Source organism: Schistocerca serialis, chromosome 5, assembly GCF_023864345.2.
Source record: "Schistocerca serialis cubense isolate TAMUIC-IGC-003099 chromosome 5, iqSchSeri2.2, whole genome shotgun sequence".
NCBI classification, from domain to species: Eukaryota; Metazoa; Arthropoda; class Insecta; order Orthoptera; family Acrididae; genus Schistocerca; species Schistocerca serialis.
The window spans coordinates 277,210,794-277,229,598 of NC_064642.1; the positions used below are offsets into that span (position 1 = coordinate 277,210,794).

Here is an 18,805-nt window from a genome sequence, read left to right on the forward strand (position 1 = left end):
CCACAATATTACTTTACCGGTAATACCCACACAGTCACTTTACACCCTGTTGTAGTTGAACAATTCCAATTACACGAAAATAAATGATCGTAGTTGTCCTGAAAGTAACATCTCGTATTATTCTACAACTTCACGCGATTCTGTGAGCATATGTTGGCGTTATTTATTTGCTTTGAGGCTTAAATTTGTCATTACTACGGTCGTGTTCCGGTGCAACTGCTATCAGATGGGTAGGGAGTCATCATTCCAAAAGTTAGGATGTCGTAGCTAGTCTCCCAATCGAGATATGTGTGTCTTGTATGTTATAGAGATCGGGAACTAGTCATCAAGACGCCTACCGTTGTAGAATGTTCTTAGTTTAACAAAGAATCCCGAAATACAGTGCCGGAGACAAGTTGCTGCCCCTTACCCTCAGGAGCAGTTAGTCGTCAAACTCTGGTTCACGCGAGGCGAGACCGCACTAAGGCGTGTCGTCTTGGAGGCCGTTTATTTGCTTGTGTATGCAGACACAGTCAGGAGCTGAGTGGGCTGCAGGTAGATGTTCACGGAGCTAGCAGCACGCCGGCTCTGGTTGCGACCGCCGGCACGAACGTGCTTAGTGACTGAATGGGGGCGTATAAATAGTGCCTCGATGACGGTTTGCTTGGCTACTACTGGAATTAGCATCACATGACGAAGATGACGCTGTGACTACTTGACTGCATGTCGAACTGCTGCAAGTTCATCGTGTCGTGGACGTCAAGCTCCGCTTTTGACGTCGTCAGCTACGAATTGGAAGGAGAATCAGCATTGGTCGTATTTTTTTTTTATTATTATCCGCAAAATCGATTTTCGGTCACTTAGTGACCATCCTCAGTGATGTAATATACAATTAATAATGGTAGGCACTGGCATCAACAAGCTCTAAGCTTGTTGATACCAGTGCCTACCAATTTTAAATGTATATTACAGCACTGAGGATGGTCACTAAGTAACCGAAAATCAATTTTGCGGATAATAAAACAAAAAATACGACCAATGCTGATTCTCCTTCCAATTCTATCCACTATTTGGTCGTGGTGCACAGAACACTCCATGGAGTCAGCAATCAAGTCAGCTATGAAGCCACACCTGCGATAGTCACTGCAAATATGCAGTAGTTTTCTGCCGAAAGAACCCTCGTTTCTTCCAAAAATTCATTTATCTAATTTTCATTAGAACTGTGAACAGAAATATCTACACAAAAAATTGCTATAACACTGTTCATGCGGTTTCAATGTCCACTATCGCATCTGCAAAATGTAGCGGCATTGTGTCTTTCTCGATGTCCTTCTCAGTTTTCGCAGGCTTACATTCACTATTACCATTGTCACATTTTTCACATTCATGTCCACGCTTTTACGTAACATACTCGCTGCTTCACCCAATACTTACCCAAGATGCCCCATAAGGTCTCCAGATGAAGCTGGCACATTCAACGTTGACAGTCTACAAATTTTACTCGTCCGTTTTCCGCATCGTAAAAAAATGGAGTTTTGGAACTCAGGGTCATCTGTCCAGTTATATAATCTTTACACAGGAATACTCGTATTATACCTTTCTACAATTACACCGACTGTACACACACTCCCTCATATCTGCGAAATATTCTCTTTAAAATTATGCCCATTCACCTTCATGATCATTATGACTCATGATTAACACATTTAACACATTCCCAAATTATACATCATCCTATTAGCCGTAATGTCGTAAAATCTAATTCTAGCAGTACAAAGACAAAAATTCTGGTAAAAGGTAGAAATGTAAATTATTTACACGTGGAATCCGTCATAGGGTAGCGTAACTTCAGTGGTACCGATCATAATACTTGGAGAACTACCTCTAAAATCTTACAATTTGACCTCTCCTCCCAGCGAGTAAAGCATATCGTGCATCATGGGCTCTGTGAAATCACTGATGTATATAATTAGGCGTAGGCGCTGTACCACCTCTAATCAGTCGTACTTCACTTCAACTTATATTGCGCAATTATCATATTCTCCTCGTCACGCTTTTTTCCCTTAAAACGTTCGAAGTTCTTCGATAATGAGACACTGAACTTTTATCAATAGTCCTCTGTACTGGTTCCATCACGTATCTCAGCTGATTCATTGCTGTCACGGAGGCTGGCGTTCCCGGGACCGGGCGAGATTTAGCGATGGCCTCATTGACTATGGACTCATCTCGAATCTGTGCTCTATCTGAGCGCCATATTGCATCGATTTTGTCAGACGTTGTCTGTGTATGAAATCTTATGGGACATAACTGCTAAGGTCATCAGTCACTAAGCTTACACACTACTTAACCCAAAATTATTCTAAGAACAAACACACACACTAGTGCCCGAGGGAGGACTCGAACCTCCTTCGGGACCAGCCGTACAGTCCATGACTGTAGCGCCTTAGACGTTGTCTGAGGAATAGAAAAAACATCTTAGCATAAGACACGTTGCAACTGTGCATTACCTTTTGAGACACTGGTCTGGTTTTGACTCAACTAGAGTTGTATCACGGATTTCACCTGCTTAACTATAGGAAAGAATCACACACACATTTACAGAAGGGGTGCGCCACCAAATAAAAAGGAAGACAATTTCTCTACGTACGGCTCACGCATTGTCTGGATGTCAGTCCACCTATCTACGATCTTATATTCCTGGAGGAGTCTCAAATTTATAACGTCCATAACAACATCTCTTCAACCAAATTACACGTACTCTCGACTACTCTATACACACCCGTCTACTACCGGATGCTTGTAATTTAAGTGGAGCTACTCACAGAGCTCCAGGGTAAGATGCAATTATCGTGTGGTAGCGAAACTTGGTAGGTATTCTAATGCGTTACTGCAGAGCCGATTTACGCTGGAAAACAATTACTTCCAATTTTGGCCACCAGTTGCAAATCTGAAAGACAATCATTTCCACAGGTAATGGAATGGGACGTGGGCATAAAACGTCAAGTGTGATAAGACGTATAGAAACGTTCTCATACCTAATCGACTGGGAATGCGACATGGGCAGCAATGGTCAACAGTGAGAAAGGCATAATGTTGGCTTTATTATTAATCGCCGCTTACACATCTTGCTCAATATGAGCACCAGAAACGTCGATGAGATTGTGTACATTACCAGAATTTGCACCTGCTGGCCAGAATCTAACTTTCTTTTTTCTCAGCGTATATCGGTTCCGCATTAGCCCACTAGCATGTCTACTAAGTTCCGCTGCCATACAATAACTGCGGCCCACACTGGACTTCTTTACGTAGATGCACTTTAAATATAAAAACACGTTGTTTACATTGACTTACAGTTTTTCGGTGTGTATAACCTTCCATAGTTCAACTAAGCACTTTCCCGGCAATGTGTGAATGTTTGGCATAGTGCCCTCTTCGTCCACTGGCCCAACAAACTACATCGAAGCACTCAGAACACGGAATGAAATGACCTGGCAGCTTACCGCGACAAGAAAACGTCAAAACTTGGGTCACATTTTAAGGAGAAGAAAGCACGAAGCACAATTTCAAGATAACAGCCTCAGTGACCGATCGATCGCGAGAATTCGGGCCATTGTTGTGAATGTATACAGTTTTGTTCTTCTGAGAGTAGTTTGTCACTTGCTCCGCTGCATTACAGCCCCCTAATGCCCCAGCGCGAAGTACTGTGCAGTGTTGTGACAACTAGGGCCACCTTATTCGCGGGATGTTGAAGAGTAGAGGAGAGGAGGTGGGTGTACCTGCGCAATGTACACTCCTGGAAATTGAAATAAGAACACCGTGAATTCATTGTCCCAGGAAGGGGAAACTTTATTGACACATTCCTGGGGTCAGATACATCACATGATCACACTGACAGAACCACAGGCACATAGACACAGGCAACAGAGCATGCACAATGTCGGCACTAGTACAATGTATATCCACCTTTCGCAGCAATGCAGGCTGCTGTTCTCCCATGGAGACGATCGTAGAGATGCTGGATGCAGTCCTGTGGAACGGCTTGCCATGCCATTTCCACCTGGCACCTCAGTTAGACCAGCGTTCGTGCTGGACGTGCAGACCGCGTGAGACGACGCTTCATCCAGTCCCAAACATGCTCAATGGGGGACAGATCCGGAGATCTTGCTGGCCAGGGTAGTTGACTTACACCTTCTAGAGCACGTTGGGTGGCACGGGATACATGCGGACGTGCATTGTCCAGTTGGAACAGCAAGTTCCCTTGCCGGTCTAGGAATGGTAGAACGATGGGTTCGATGACGGTTTGGATGTACCGTGCACTATTCAGTGTCCCCTCGACGATCACCAGTGGTGTACGGCCAGTGTAGGAGATCGCTCCCCACACCATGAAGCCGGGTGTTGGCCCTGTGTGCCTCGGTCGTATGCAGTCCTGATTGTGGCGCTCACCTGCACGGCGCCAAACACGCATACGACCATCATTGGCGCCAAGGCAGAAGCGACTCTCATCGCTGAAGACGACACGTCTCCATTCGTCCCTCCATTCACGCCTGTCGCGACACCACTGGAGGCGGGCTGCACGATGTTGGGGCGTGAGCGGAAGACGGCCTAACGGTGTGCGGGACCGTAGCCCAGCTTCATGGAGACGGTTGCGAATGGTCCTCGCCGATACCCCAGGAGCAACAGTGTCCCTAATTTGCTGGGAAGTGGCGGTGCGGTCCCCTACGGCACTGCGTAGGATCCTACGGTCTTGGCGTGCATCCGTGCGTCGCTGCGGTCCGGTCCCAGGTCGACGGGCACGTGCACCTTCCGCCGACCACTGGCGACAACATCGATGTACTGTGGAGGCCTCACGCCCCACGTGTTGAGCAATTCGGCGGTACGTCCACCCGGCCTCCCGCATGCCCACTATACGCCCTCGCTCAAAGTCCGTCACCTGCACATACGGTTCACGTCCACGCTGTCGCGGCGTGCTACCAGTGTTAAAGACTGCGATGGAGCTCCGTATGCCACGGCAAACTGGCTGACACTGACGGCGGCGGTGCACAAATGCTGCGCAGCTAGCGCCATTCGACGGCCAACACCGCGGTTCCTGGTGTGTCCGCTGTGCCGTGCGTGTGATCATTGCTTGTACAGCCCTCTCGCAGTGTCCGGAGCAAGTATGGTGGGTCTGACACACCGGTGTCAATGTGTTCTTTTTTCCATTTCCAGGAGTGTATTTTGAAATTTTGTTCGAGAACAAGTTACACTACGCGAAACATAGTAAATACTATGTGGATGTAATACGTCAACCTCGCGCACATATACGTTCAGTATTATTTTAGCAGTAATCTCGTACCGATGTTCTACAGCTATACAAAAGCCTAAAAATCAAAACAAACAAAACTAGTACACTGAAAACTATTACTAAATAAAATTAATGATTTTCGATTTAGAATTTAACCTAGCCAAGCACATTTAAGAGTAGCGGGTCACTTTCAAATGTACTTTACTTTTAACAGTGCTAGCTTCAAAATCCGAAGAAAATAATCCACATCAACGATGTTAATAGTTAAATGGGGCTACACAGCTTCTTCAAAGACATTCTAAGATCTTTCCTTTATTTACACCTCATTTGTGGATCGTAACCAAAATATGTTCAAAGCCAAGAGATCTTTGGCCCCTGCTACAGTTTATAAATCGCGCACATTGACACAATGAACAAAGCAAGTTAATAATGTGGATAGAATAAGTCACAAATCATAACTCACAAACCTCCCATTCACTTCAATGTGAGTACTGGGCGATCGGGCATTTGGAGGCTGCACTGAGGTGGTCGGAGAGACAGGTACCAGATACACGCGAAACTTTAGAAGGAGGACTTCCAGAATGTCATAATTGCCCACTGTCCGAATTATGGTCCAAATTTTCGCGCGGGTTTTATTTCTGTGACTTTGCTTTTTTCTCCTTAAAATGTGAGGTTCAGTTGGTGCGAACACTTCACAGGTGCCATGGGTTCGGCTCGCACCCCCTTCCTGTAAACATATACGTCTTCGTTCCGAACGTATTGCCTATGCTTTATTTCTTGAAGGAAGGAGAAAGAGGAGGGATGACTAATGAGGATAAAAGGAAATAAGCCACCCGCAGGAAGTAAAATTAGCATAAGATGCTACTGACAACGGCGTTCAAGTCATTGGTAGTAATTGCGCTGATCCACCTACCGCGACCAGAGGAACGCCTAGGTTCTGGCACGAGCGCTTCCGGAAGAGTAGACAGACACCCTAACTGTCGTCAGTTTGGCGTAGTCGATCTTCCACAAAGGCACTGCGGATTTAATTACTTACATGGAATTCGCGGACCAATCTACAAAACGCCAGCAGCCAACGGATACTCTACATTTAACACCGAAGAACTAGATACATTGCAGAAGATAAGGGTACATCCTCGGCCAATGGGCGCAGTCAGGCGTCAAATTTCAGTCGTTAACTTTGGCGTAATATCCGGGCTACGCTCCTAAATTAAGTGGTAGTTACGTATTATACCTGCGAAGTTCCTCATTCTTCAAACAAACACGCGAATCACGGGGTTCACACCTATGTTATCATCAGACTGTAGCTTAGCAAAGGTTTCATTCAAATACCACAAGGAACTCACTTGAGTCCTTTTTAGTACACTACTGGCCATTAAAATTGCTACATAACGAAGATGTGCTACAGATGCGAAATTTAATCGACAGGATGAAGATGCTGGGATATGCAAATGATTAGCTTTTCAGAGCATTCACACAATGTTGGCGCCGGTGGCGACACCTACAACGTGCTGACATGAGGAAAGTTTCCAACCGATTTCTCATGCACAAACAGCAGTTGACCGGCTATGCCTGGCGAAACGTAGTTGTGATGCCTCGTGTAAGGAGGACAAATGCGTATTATCACGTTTCCGACTTTGATAAAGGTCAGATTGTGGCCTTTAGCGATTGCTATTTATCGTATCGCGACATTGCTGCTCACGTTGGTCGAGTTCCAAGTACTGTTAGCAGGATATGGAATCGGTGGGTTCAGGAGGGTAATACTGAACGCCGTGCTGCATACCAACGGCCTCGTATCACGAGAAGTCGAGATGACAGGCATCTTATCCGCATAGCTGTAACAGATCGTGCAGCCACGTTTCGATCCATGAGTCAACAGACGGGGACGTTTGCAAGACCACAACCATCTGCACGAACAGCTCGACGACGTTTGCAGCAGCATGGACTATCAGCTCGGAGACCATGGCTGCGGTTACCCTTGACGTTTTGTCATAGACAGGAGCGCCTGCGATGGTGTTCTCAACGACGAACCCAGGGGCGCGAATGGCAAAACGTCATATTTTTCGGATGAATCCAGGTTCTTTTACAGCATCATGATGGTCGCATCTGCGTTTAGCGACATCGCGGTGAACGCACATTCGAAGCGTGTATTCGTCATTGCCATACTGGCGTATCACCCGGCGTGATGGTATGGGGTGCCATTGGTTACACGTCTCGGTTACCTGTTGTTCACATTGACGCCACTTTGAACAGTGGACGTAACATTTGAGATGTGTTACGGCCCGTGGCTCTACCCTTCATTCGATCCCTGCGAAACCCTACATTTCAGCAGGATAATGCACGACCGCTTGTTACAGGTCCTGTACGGGCCTTTCTGGATACAAAAAGTGTTCGGCTGCTGCCCTGGCCAGCACGTTCTCCAAATATATCTCACCAATTGAAAACGTCTGGTCAATGGTGGCCGAGCAACTGGCTCGTCACAATACGCCAGTCACTACTCTTGATGAACTGTGGTATCGTGTTGAATCTGCATGGGCAGCTGTACCTGTACACGCCATCCAGGCTCTATTTGACTCAATGCCCAGGCGTATCAAGGCCGTTATTACGGCCAGAGGTGGTTGTTCTGGGTACTGATTTCTCAGGATCTATGCACCCAAACTGCGTGAAAATGTAATCACATGTCAGTTCTAGTATAATGTAATTGTTCAATGAATACCCGTTTATCATCTGCATTTCTTCTTGGTGTAGCAATTTTAATGGCCAGTAGTGTAAGTAGAATGTTCGAAATGCTTTGGCAATTTGAACACAAAAATGGTTCAAATGGCTCTGAGCACTATGGGACTCAACTGCTGAGGTCATTAGTTCCCTAGATCTTAGAACTAGTTAAACCTAACTAACCTAAGGACATCACAAACATCCATGCCCGAGGCAGGATTCGAACCTGCGACCGTAGCGGTCTTGCGGGTCCAGACTGCAACGCCTTTCACCGCAAGGCCACTTCGGCCGGCAATTTGAACACAGGCCGCAGTTCCGGCATAGAGAGAGATATTATTTTGAGACACTGGTGACGGTCCCGAGGCAAAAAAATGTTCATTGTAGGCCAGTGGTCGACCAAGTGTTGTCACTACTGCGCGAGTAAGGCTAGTGATGCCAGCAGACCAGGAGAGTTGCTGTTTCCAGAGCTTACTGCTGACAAAGAGTTTCAGGTTTTTTTGTCTATCCAGCATACAGAGCTGTGTTTTCATGACGAAGATGTATGGAAGTACACATAGTGCCGCGGCAGCGTCCTCAAAATTGTGTAAAGAATGGATGATGGAGGAATGCGCTCTCCAATAGACAAATACCGCTGGAGTTAGCAAACTGATGTTAGTCGCATGATTAACTGAAGCTGAATAAGTGGAAACAGAGTGCCAACAGACCAGATGTTGTCGAGGTGTAGGTGGGAGGGGAATGAGTCAGTCTGAATGAGTGCAATATGCTACAAATCTTCGTCTGCATATTCTGGACAGCGTAGTTCCGGTTCACGGCTTTATGATGACGGTGACTTACGTTACGTTACTTTCTCTTTTGAAAAAAAAAATCGTCTTTTGTGCCGATATCTGTACAATTTTCTTTATCTCTGCCGGGTTCGGTACTGGCTATCATCTTCACAGTAGATAAAATTATACGTCAGCTGGACAAAAGTACAACTCTGCTAATACGTCAGGGCCAGTTATAAAATGTCACGGATAGCCCCAATAGTTGTGTCAGTGAATTTCTTTGTACCAAGTTATCACACTCGAAACTTGATAACTTATACACATTTAATCTCAACACCAAATAACTACCACAAGCTCAGTCAGAAAACGATCTATCAATGTCGCGGTCGTGTGCGAATTATTCGTGATTACAAAAATATCTTCCCCGGATTTTCTGGAAAACGGTGGCACTAATGAGGCCACAGCAGCATCAGGAATAAGCAAAGACCTACCCAAAGATGTCTTTTACCTTCCTTCATCCTTAAAACGATTCACTTCTCCACACGAAACTCAGTTTTCAGCTCCAACCTTGTGTATTGTGTATTAAACCAGGACCTAGAAACGACGGAGAGGCTTCGTCCCGCCGTAGCTCTCAGTGGTTCAGAACCCCGTAACGGGCCACAGCAGTCCACTCACCTCACCGCCGCGCCACCCCGAACCAAGGGTTGTTGTGCGGTTGAGAACCTCCCCCCCCCCCCCCCCGCCCACCCCCCTTCCGGTAACGCCTCATACCAGCCGAGTGTAACCCCAAATGTTTGCGAGGTAAAGTAATTATGGAGTAAGCGTACGTGGAGACAGTAGCAATCGCCGACACAGTGTAACTGAAGCGAAATAAAGGGAACCAGCCCGCATTCGCCGAGGTTGATGGAAAACCGCTTTAAAAACCATCCACAGGCTGGTCGGCACTCCATACCTCGACACTAATCCACCAGGCGGATTCGTGTCGAGGACCGGCACGCCTTCCCCATCGGGAAGCAGCACGTTAGACCGCGCGGCTACTCGAACGGGCTAGCTCCAACCTTAGTTACGTTCTTTAGTAGATTCTGACGTGTTTCCTGGGTAGTTGCTTGCTCAGGGACAGCCATTTTGCCAAGGACTACCCCCATAAGCGTTTAGTACACCCAAAATAAAAAGGAAAGGACAAACACAACAGACAGGTCCAAAATAAACAACTGCTGCTGGCACTCACTTGAAACCTTGATCTGAACGCCATTGCACGTCCGTTATTTGAGCCTGTTGGGAGCGTCGTAGAGTGGTCACACCACCCCCTGTACCTTTTAGCGTAGGGGCGCGAGGTTTACGCTGGTTAGATCGCTTAGGCGCCTGTGGACATTTTTGAACAGAGTGCCCCACCTTCTTCCACCTCTGGCATTGTGATTTTGTACTGAAACATCGAATGAAGCCCGCAGCATCAAACCCATACCACACAATATAGGTCCCGTTGTTGCAGAGCTTGTGGTAGCTGTTTGATGTTAAGATAACATGTGTTCGATTTACAGCACTTCGATTGTCTGCATCTGCTGCAGTGAAATTTCATTGAAACAATCATTGTGATAATTCATCATGTATATACTAGATTTTGCCATGTTTGGCAGAGATTTATTTTTGACCAACTGATGTACATTATTATCTTCTATGAAGATGGTAGTCGGTCCCGAAACCGGTAGATGATAAACAAAATTCTGCAGCTGTTGGCATAAAAAATGATTTCTTCCAAATATTTATCGGCTCTAGATAATCACCTGAAGAAATTTTTATGTGTATTTCGACTTTGTTCTTATCCATCTGAATATTGTAACAGTAGAGCGCATAACATATATGCTTTTAACAGCGTATTTGAACGCCGTGCCGCTGTTTTTTGTGACAGGGCCAGCTACTGTATAACAACGCTAGCGGCGGGACCTTGGTCAGCAACCAGAGCCTGGTTCTGCAGGCCGTCAACCGGGAGCGCACCGGCTTCTACACGTGCGTCGCTAGCAACCAGGAGGGCGACGGCGAGAGCAACCCCGTCTACCTGGACGTCAAATGTATGTACCTCTATGTCACCTGCTCACTTCCAACCAAACAGAACTATCAGGGAGTACTAGAACGCCACGTACCTACCGTTCTTCAAGTTATAGATTTAATGATTAGCCCATAAAGAAGATAGTCACCGCCTGGAGACATCACAGTGCTACCTTGTAATACCATTTGTAACCTTCAGGATGACTCCGGTTCGTCGATGAAGAAAGTCCGCAAGTTTCTCTAGGTACGCCTAATCCAATTGAAGTTAGTCACTGGCGGTTAGGTCCCGTACGGCTACCAAATTCCGGGTATGTTCGTGTCTGCGTTTCATCCGCTGCTGCTGATGGAGAGTGATATTAAGAGTGGGCAATTTAGCGACAGCGATAAAGTGTGACTGCGTGGCTGAGTGTTCATAAAATCTGGTAATTGTCTCTGCGGCCATGTGAACTCTTCTGTCGTCTGCGTCATATACATCGTGGAAAAGCAGAAGGAAGGCCAATACTTTGTCACCGAAAATGTTGTGACAAATATCCTAGTTCATGGTCACGGTAACTTTAATGACACGAACAACACCCCCAAACTTCACAGAAAAACCTCTGGCATGAAATCGTCCTGCACTACTTGAGGTTAAGAGCTGCTATGGTGACTCATCAGACGACGCTGACCGCATCAGTTCTGCTTCTGTTCATTTTGTGACTTGCCCCGTCCATTGAAAACTGGCAGCTTTACGTACCGTTATGACCAATGGATTTTTGTGAGGTACCTGACTTAAAATTTACATTAAACGCTATGAGATTCCAAGTATACACTCGGAAACTGGCTGAGAACGAACTTCATTTACCGACAGGGGCATACCGTGTCGTGTTTGAAACGGACTATCAGTGACAAATTTTGACCCTCTTCTTCTGGTCTCTGTTGGAAGTAATTTTGTTACGACCACAATTTTTGCATCGTACTACATGGCTTCGAATGGCGCGCTAGTTCTTATAGCCTCGATATCGAACTTTATTCACTGTGTGGTAATGGGCATGTTCATGTCTTTCCGTAACGCCTGTTTGTCAGTCATTACCCAGCGCCAAATGCATATAATCGTACTACGCATACCGCTTATTTCACTGGCATGACTCACATCAGTGGCAGGGTGACCCCTTGTACCAATGTTACACTATCTACAGTGCTCCTAAGCGGCCAGAGTGCTCATTTAAGGTGGTCACTAATGTTTTGTCCTCTCAGCTTACATCTGTACATAGCTTCTCCGTTAACATTAAATTACGTTAAATGTAAATGTCGTGTGACTAGGGCCTCCCATCGGGTAGACAGTTCGCCGGTTGCAAGTATTTCGAATTGTCGCCAATTCGGCGACTTGATAGTCAATGGGGATGAAGTGATGATGATTAGGACAACGCAACACCCAGTCCGTGAGCGGAAAAAATCTCCGAACCAGCCGGGAATCGTACCCGGGCGCTTACTATTGACATTCTGTCGCACTGACCACTCAACTACAGGGCGCAGACCTAAATTACGTTAAAGAATCTAGAAGTTCTGTTGCCAGTACTGCAAGTCATGAGTGAATGTTTGCTACTGTGGCACGATAATTCGAACATCCAAACACCATTTTTATTAAAATCGTTAACTGTACATTATCTTCCATAATCAAGTAACAGCTGTATTACGTGCGAATAAGGTTCTTCCAGCGTCGTTCTTTGAGATTTGTTTATTTACAAAGACTGAGAATAATGATTACTGACAGTTTTATAAGATGTCACAGATGTAATCACACCTTCAATGCTATCTAAAAGATGAGACAACAGAGGCTGAAGATCGTCCGTGCTTCCACCACGAAACTGAATCTTTGACGGGTCATTTCTGAAGATAAATCTGTTCATATTCTCTGTGATATTTTGCAAGTAAAATATAACAAACATCTTTTGCCACAAGCCAGTTCCTTGTTTGTGTAGCTCTACATTCCGGTTCACCCAATTTAATGTGGATTCATGTATACGCTGTTTCGTTTTTCATCATACACAAACAACTACGAACACTAGATTTCCTCAATATTCTGTTTACGAATCGAACCTTTTCATTTTCTCTACCTGTAGGTGAGCTTACGTAACTATATATTTCGATCTATTGCTCTCCCCAGCTACTTACAGTAAACGGCTGTTACCGATAGCGTCTTATTAATTCATAATTTTCGGGCGTATTATAGTATTTGAGAGTTGTAGCATCGCGTTTTAATACCTGAATAGTGTAAATTCGCGTAGTCGTTTGTCTACTGTTTTTGTTTTGAACGGCCAGTGTCGGTTGGTCGCAGTCAGTGTGCTCCCTGCCGCCGTTGGATAAGCAGCTGCAGCAGCAAGTCGTATACTCCTAGCTCACTCATTTGCTACATAGTTTAATTCTTAATTTCTTTGCGTGTTTTTGGTACTTGCATTGTTTAATTCATAAATTTCGGGCGTATTATAGTATTTGAGAGTGTAGCATCGTGTTTTAGTACCTGAATAGTGTAATTTCGCTTAGTCTCCTTCCGCCGCCGAGCAGTGTCAGCAGTGCGCAAGTAGCAGCATTACTGCATTTACTAGGCAATCTTGTATTTTAATAACCGTTTAAATTTTGTCGATTTGTTTGCGCTCTCTGTAGATTAGTTCAGACGTTCTTTGCAAAACAGTTTTTAGCATGGATAGGGACTGCAACTGCTGTGTTCGGATGCAGGCTGAGTTGGCATCCCTTCGCTCCCAGCTTCAGGCAGTGTTGGCTTCGGTCACACAGCTTGAGGCTGTTGCCAATGGGCATCACTGTGGGGGTCCGGATGGGGGTTTGTCGGGGACGGCCAGCTCGTCCCACGCATCCCCTGATCGGACTAAAACTGTGGTTGCCCGGGATACTGCCCGCATTGAGGCTGATCCCTCACCTGTGGTAGAGGGGGAGGTCGTCTCAAGGTGTGGCAGGGGGCGAAAGACATTCCGGAGGGCTGAACGGAAAGCCTCTCCAGTTTGTCTGACGAACCGGTTTCAGGCTCTGTCTCAGGCTGATACTGATCTTCAGCCTGACATGGCTGCTTGTCCTGTTCCAGAGGTTGCCCCTCAGTCTGCAAGATCCGGGCAGTCGCAGAGGGTGGGCTTACTGGTAGTTGGGAGCTCCAACGTCAGGCGCGTAATGGGGCCCCTTAGGGAAATGGCAGCAAGAGAGGGGAAGGAAACCAATGTGCACTCCGTGTGCATACCGGGGGGAGTCATTCCAGATGTGGAAAGGGTCCTTCCGGATGCCATGGAGGGTACAGGGTGCACCCATCTGCAGGTGGTCGCTCATGTCGGCACCAATGATGTGTGTCGCTATGGATCGGAGGAAATCCTCTCTGGCTTCCGGCGGCTATCTGATTTGGTGAAGACTGCCAGTCTCGCTAGCGGGATGAAAGCAGAGCTCACCATCTGCAGCATCGTCGACAGGACTGACTGCGGACCTTTGGTATAGAGCCGAGTGGAGGGTCTGAATCAGAGGCTGAGACGGTTCTGCGACCGTGTGGGCTGCAGATTCCTCGACTTGCGCCATAGGGTGGTGGAGTTTCGGGTTCCGCTGGATAGGTCAGGAGTCCACTACACGCAACAAGCGGCTACACGGGTAGCAGGGGTTGTGTGGCGTGGGCTGGGCGGTTTTTTAGGTTGGATGGCCTTGGGCAAGTACAGAAAGGGCAACAGCCTCAACGGGTGCGGGGCAAAGTCAGGACATGCGGGGACCAAGCAGCAATCGGTATTGTAATTGTCAACTGTCGAAGCTGCGTTGGTAAAGTACCGGAACTTCAAGCGCTGATGGAAAGCACCGAAGCTGAAATCGTTATAGGTACAGAAAGCTGGCTTAAGCCAGAGATAAATTCTGCCGAAATTTTTACAAAGGTACAGACGGTGTTTAGAAAAGATAGATTGCATGCAACCGGTGGTGGAGTGTTCGTCGCTGTTAGTAGTAGTTTATCCTGTAGTGAAGTAGAAGTGGATAGTTCCTGTGAATTATTATGGGTGGAGGTTACACTAAACAACCGAACTAGGTTAATAATTGGCTCCTTTTACCGACCTCCCGACTCAGCAGCATTAGTGGCAGAACAACTGAGAGAAAATTTGGAATACATTTCACATAAATTTTCTCAGCATGTTATAGTCTTAGGTGGAGATTTCAATTTACCAGATATAGACTGGGACACTCAGATGTTTAGGACGGGTGGTAGGGACAGAGCATCGAGTGACATTATACTGAGTGCACTATCCGAAAATTACCTCGAGCAATTAAACAGAGAACCGACTCGTGGAGATAACATCTTGGACCTACTGATAACAAACAGACCCGAACTTTTCGACTCTGTATGTACAGAACAGGGAATCAGTGATCATAAGGCCGTTGCAGCATCCCTGAATATGGAAGTTAATAGGAATATAAAAAAAGGAAGGAAGGTTTATCTGTTTAGCAAGAGTAATAGAAGGCAGATTTCAGACTACCTAACAGATCAAAACGAAAATTTCTGTTCCGACACTGACAATGTTGAGTGTTTATGGAAAAAGTTCAAGGCAATCGTAAAATGCGTTTTAGACAGGTACGTGCCGAGTAAAACTGTGACGGACGGAAAAAACCCACCGTGGTACAACAACAAAGTTAGGAAACTACTGCGAAAGCAAAGAGAGCTCCACTCCAAGTTTAAACGCAGCCAAAACCTCTCAGACAAACAGAAGCTAAACGATGTCAAAGTTAGCGTAAGGAGGGCTATGCGTGAAGCGTTCATTGAATTCGAAAGTAAAATTCTATGTAGCGACTTGACAGAAAATCCTAGGAAGTTCTGGTCTTACGTTAAATCAGTAAGTGGCTCGAAACAGCATATCCAGACACTACGGGATGATGATGGCATTGAAACAGAGGATGACACGCGTAAAGCTGAAATACTAAACACCTTTTTCCAAAGCTGTTTCACAGAGGAAGACCGCACTGCAGTTCCTTCTCTAAATCCTCGCACAAACGAAAAAATGGCTGACATCGAAATAAGTGTCCAAGGAATAGAAAAGCAACTGGAATCATTCAATAGAGGAAAGTCCACTGGACCTGACGGGATACCAATTCGATTCTACACAGAGTACGCGAAAGAACTTGCCCCCTTCTAACAGCCGTGTACCGCAAGTCTCTAGAGGAACGGAGGGTTCCAAATGATTGGAAAAGAGCACAGATAGTCCCAGTCTTCAAGAAGGGTCGTCGAGCAGATGCGCAAAACTATAGACCTATATCTCTTACGTCGATCTCTTGTAGAATTTTAGAACATGTTTTTTGCTCGCGTATCATGTCATTTCTGGAAACCCAGAATCTACTATGTAGGAATCAACATGGATTCCGGAAACAGCGATCGTGTGAGACCCAACTCGCCTTATTTGTTCATGAGACCCAGAAAATATTAGATACAAGCTCCCAGGTAGATGCTATTTTTCTTGATTTCCGGAAGGCGTTCGATACAGTTCCGCACTGTCGCCTGATAAACAAAGTAAGAGCCTACGGAATATCAGACCAGCTGTGTGGCTGGATTGAAGAGTTTTTAGCAAACAGAACACAGCATGTTGTTATCAATGGAGAGACGTCTGCAGACGTTAAAGTAACCTCTGGCGTGCCACAGGGGAGTCTTATGGGACCATTGCTTTTCACAATATATATAAATGACTTAGTAGATAGTGTCGGAAGTTCCATGCGGCTTTTCGCGGATGATGCTGTAGTATACAGAGAAGTTGCTGCATTAGAAAATTGTAGCGAAATACAGGAAGATCTGCAGCGGATAGGCACTTGGTGCAGGGAGTGGCAACTGACCCTTAACATAGATAAATGTAATGTATTGCGAATACATAGAAAGAAGGATCCTTTATTGTATGATTATATGATAGCGGAACAAACACTGGTAGCAGTTACTTCTGTAAAATATCTGGGTGTATACGTACGGAACGATTTGAAGTGGAATGATCATATAAAATTAATTGTTGGTAAGGCGGGTACCAGGTTGAGATTCATTGGGAGAGTGCTTAGAAAATGTAGTCCATCAACAAAGGTGGTGGCTTACAAAACACTCGTTCGACCTATACTTGAGTATTGCTCATCAGTGTGGGATCCGTACCAGGTCGGGTTGACGGAGGAGATAGAAAAGATCCAAAGAAGAGCGGCGCGTTTCGTCACCGGGTTATTTGGTAACCGTGATAGCGTTACGGAGATGTTTAATAAACTCAAGTGGCAGACTCTGCAAGAGAGGCGCTCTGCATCGCGGTGTAGCTTGCTGTCCAGGTTTCGAGAGGGTGCGTTTCTGGATGAGGTATCGAATATATTGCTTCCCCCTACTTATACCTCCCGAGGAGATCACGAATGTAAAATTAGAGAGATTAGAGCGCGCACGGAGGCTTTCAGACAGTCGTTCTTCCCGCGAACCATACGCGACTGGAACAGGAAAGGGAGGTAATGACAGTGGCACGTAAAGTGCCCTCCGCCACACACCGTTGGGTGGCTTGCGGAGTATCAATGTAGATGTAGATGTAGATGTTAAGTAAAAGGCTGTTTAACCTTTAAGTTTCGTGAATTACATGATTTACTCAACCTATTCATTGACAGATATATTTGGTATCTGATAAGATAACAGTACGTCTGTAGTACAGCATTCTATGGTAGTGAAACATGGACTGTGGGAAAACCGGAACAGAAGAGAATCGAAGGATTTGAGATATGGCGCTATAGACGAATGTTGAAAATTAGGTGTACTGACAAGGTAAGGAATGAGGTGGTCCAGTGCAGAATCGGAGAGGGAAGGAACATGTGGAATACACTGATAAGGAGAAAGGACAGGATGATAGGACATCTGTTAAGATATGAGGGAATGACTTCCATGGTCCTATAGGGAGCTGTAGAGGGCAAAAACTGTAGAGGAAGAGAGAGATTAGAGTACATCCAGCAAATGATTGAGGACGTAGGTTGCAAGTGCTACTCTGAGATGAAGAGGTCAGCACAGGAGAGGAATTCGTAGCGGGCCGCATCAAACCAGTCAGAAGACTGATGACAAGAAAAAAAAGGATAACCATATAGCATCCCGAGGATGGAGCAGCGTGTCGTTGTATGAGATCTACAAGAAGCCGACACTCAAGGCATGGACTGCTGCTGTATAGCAATCTCGCCTATTACGCTAAATGGCACCCGAAATATTTTTCATACTATTACGGTTGTGCGTTACTCTAACCATTCTGATACCATCAGTGAGCGATTGGGATGTGCGTTGCCTTACTAAAAGAACAAGTCTCCCTCCAGCATGAACGAGGAACCGTGTTTTCAGGCAGCTTACTTCACCTCAACGGGTCTCCGAGGTACTCATACCTTGCCATCGGCGTGACTTCGGTTTGCACCATTAACTGTGGATTGCGGTGCTATGGCTACTGGCTCTTCACCAACATTTAAGGTCGAGCTATTTTTTAAAACTGATTCGTCTGTCTGTAGTTACTATATGTGATGTTCGACTGCGAACACTATAAGGAAGAAGTGGGCTGTTTTGAAAATCAGCGTTATGTAAACACAATAAATACATATTTTATTCTTGTATTAACCCACACATGTTTAGGCACCTATGTGTCATCTTCTATGGGTGAAATTTTTGTTTCAGTGAAGTACAATATCAAATTTATAATAATTTATCTATTGTAGGCCAAAGAATTACAGTATGTGCATTTTGCTTTGTTTTGTTTAGACGGTCACCTTAAAACTACATCGCTTTTTATGCCGTTTTTAGACAACATGTCACGATGACGAAGGGCGTAAAATCCGACGTATAATAATGCACTTCATTTTGCGATGTAACTTTAAGGTGAGCGTCTAAACAAAACAAAGCAAAATGCACATATTGTAATTCTTAGGTTCACAATAGATAAACTATTATAAATTTGATATTGTACTTCAAAGAAATAAATTTTTTCCCACAGAAGATGACACATAGGTGTCGAAACATGTCTGGGTAAATATAAAAATGAAAATATTAATT

General features: G+C 45.5%; 1 protein-coding gene across 1 annotated transcript in view; it reads left to right on the forward strand.

Moving 5' to 3' along the window:
- The window catches only part of LOC126481898 (nephrin-like), a 462,484-nt gene that overhangs the window by 375,558 nt on the left and 68,121 nt on the right, over nt 1–18,805 (forward strand). Inside the window, exon 9 of the mRNA XM_050105856.1 lies at nt 10,646–10,805. Within this exon, the coding sequence (XP_049961813.1) occupies nt 10,646–10,805 (160 nt within the window). The remainder of the gene's footprint in view (nt 1–10,645; nt 10,806–18,805) is intronic.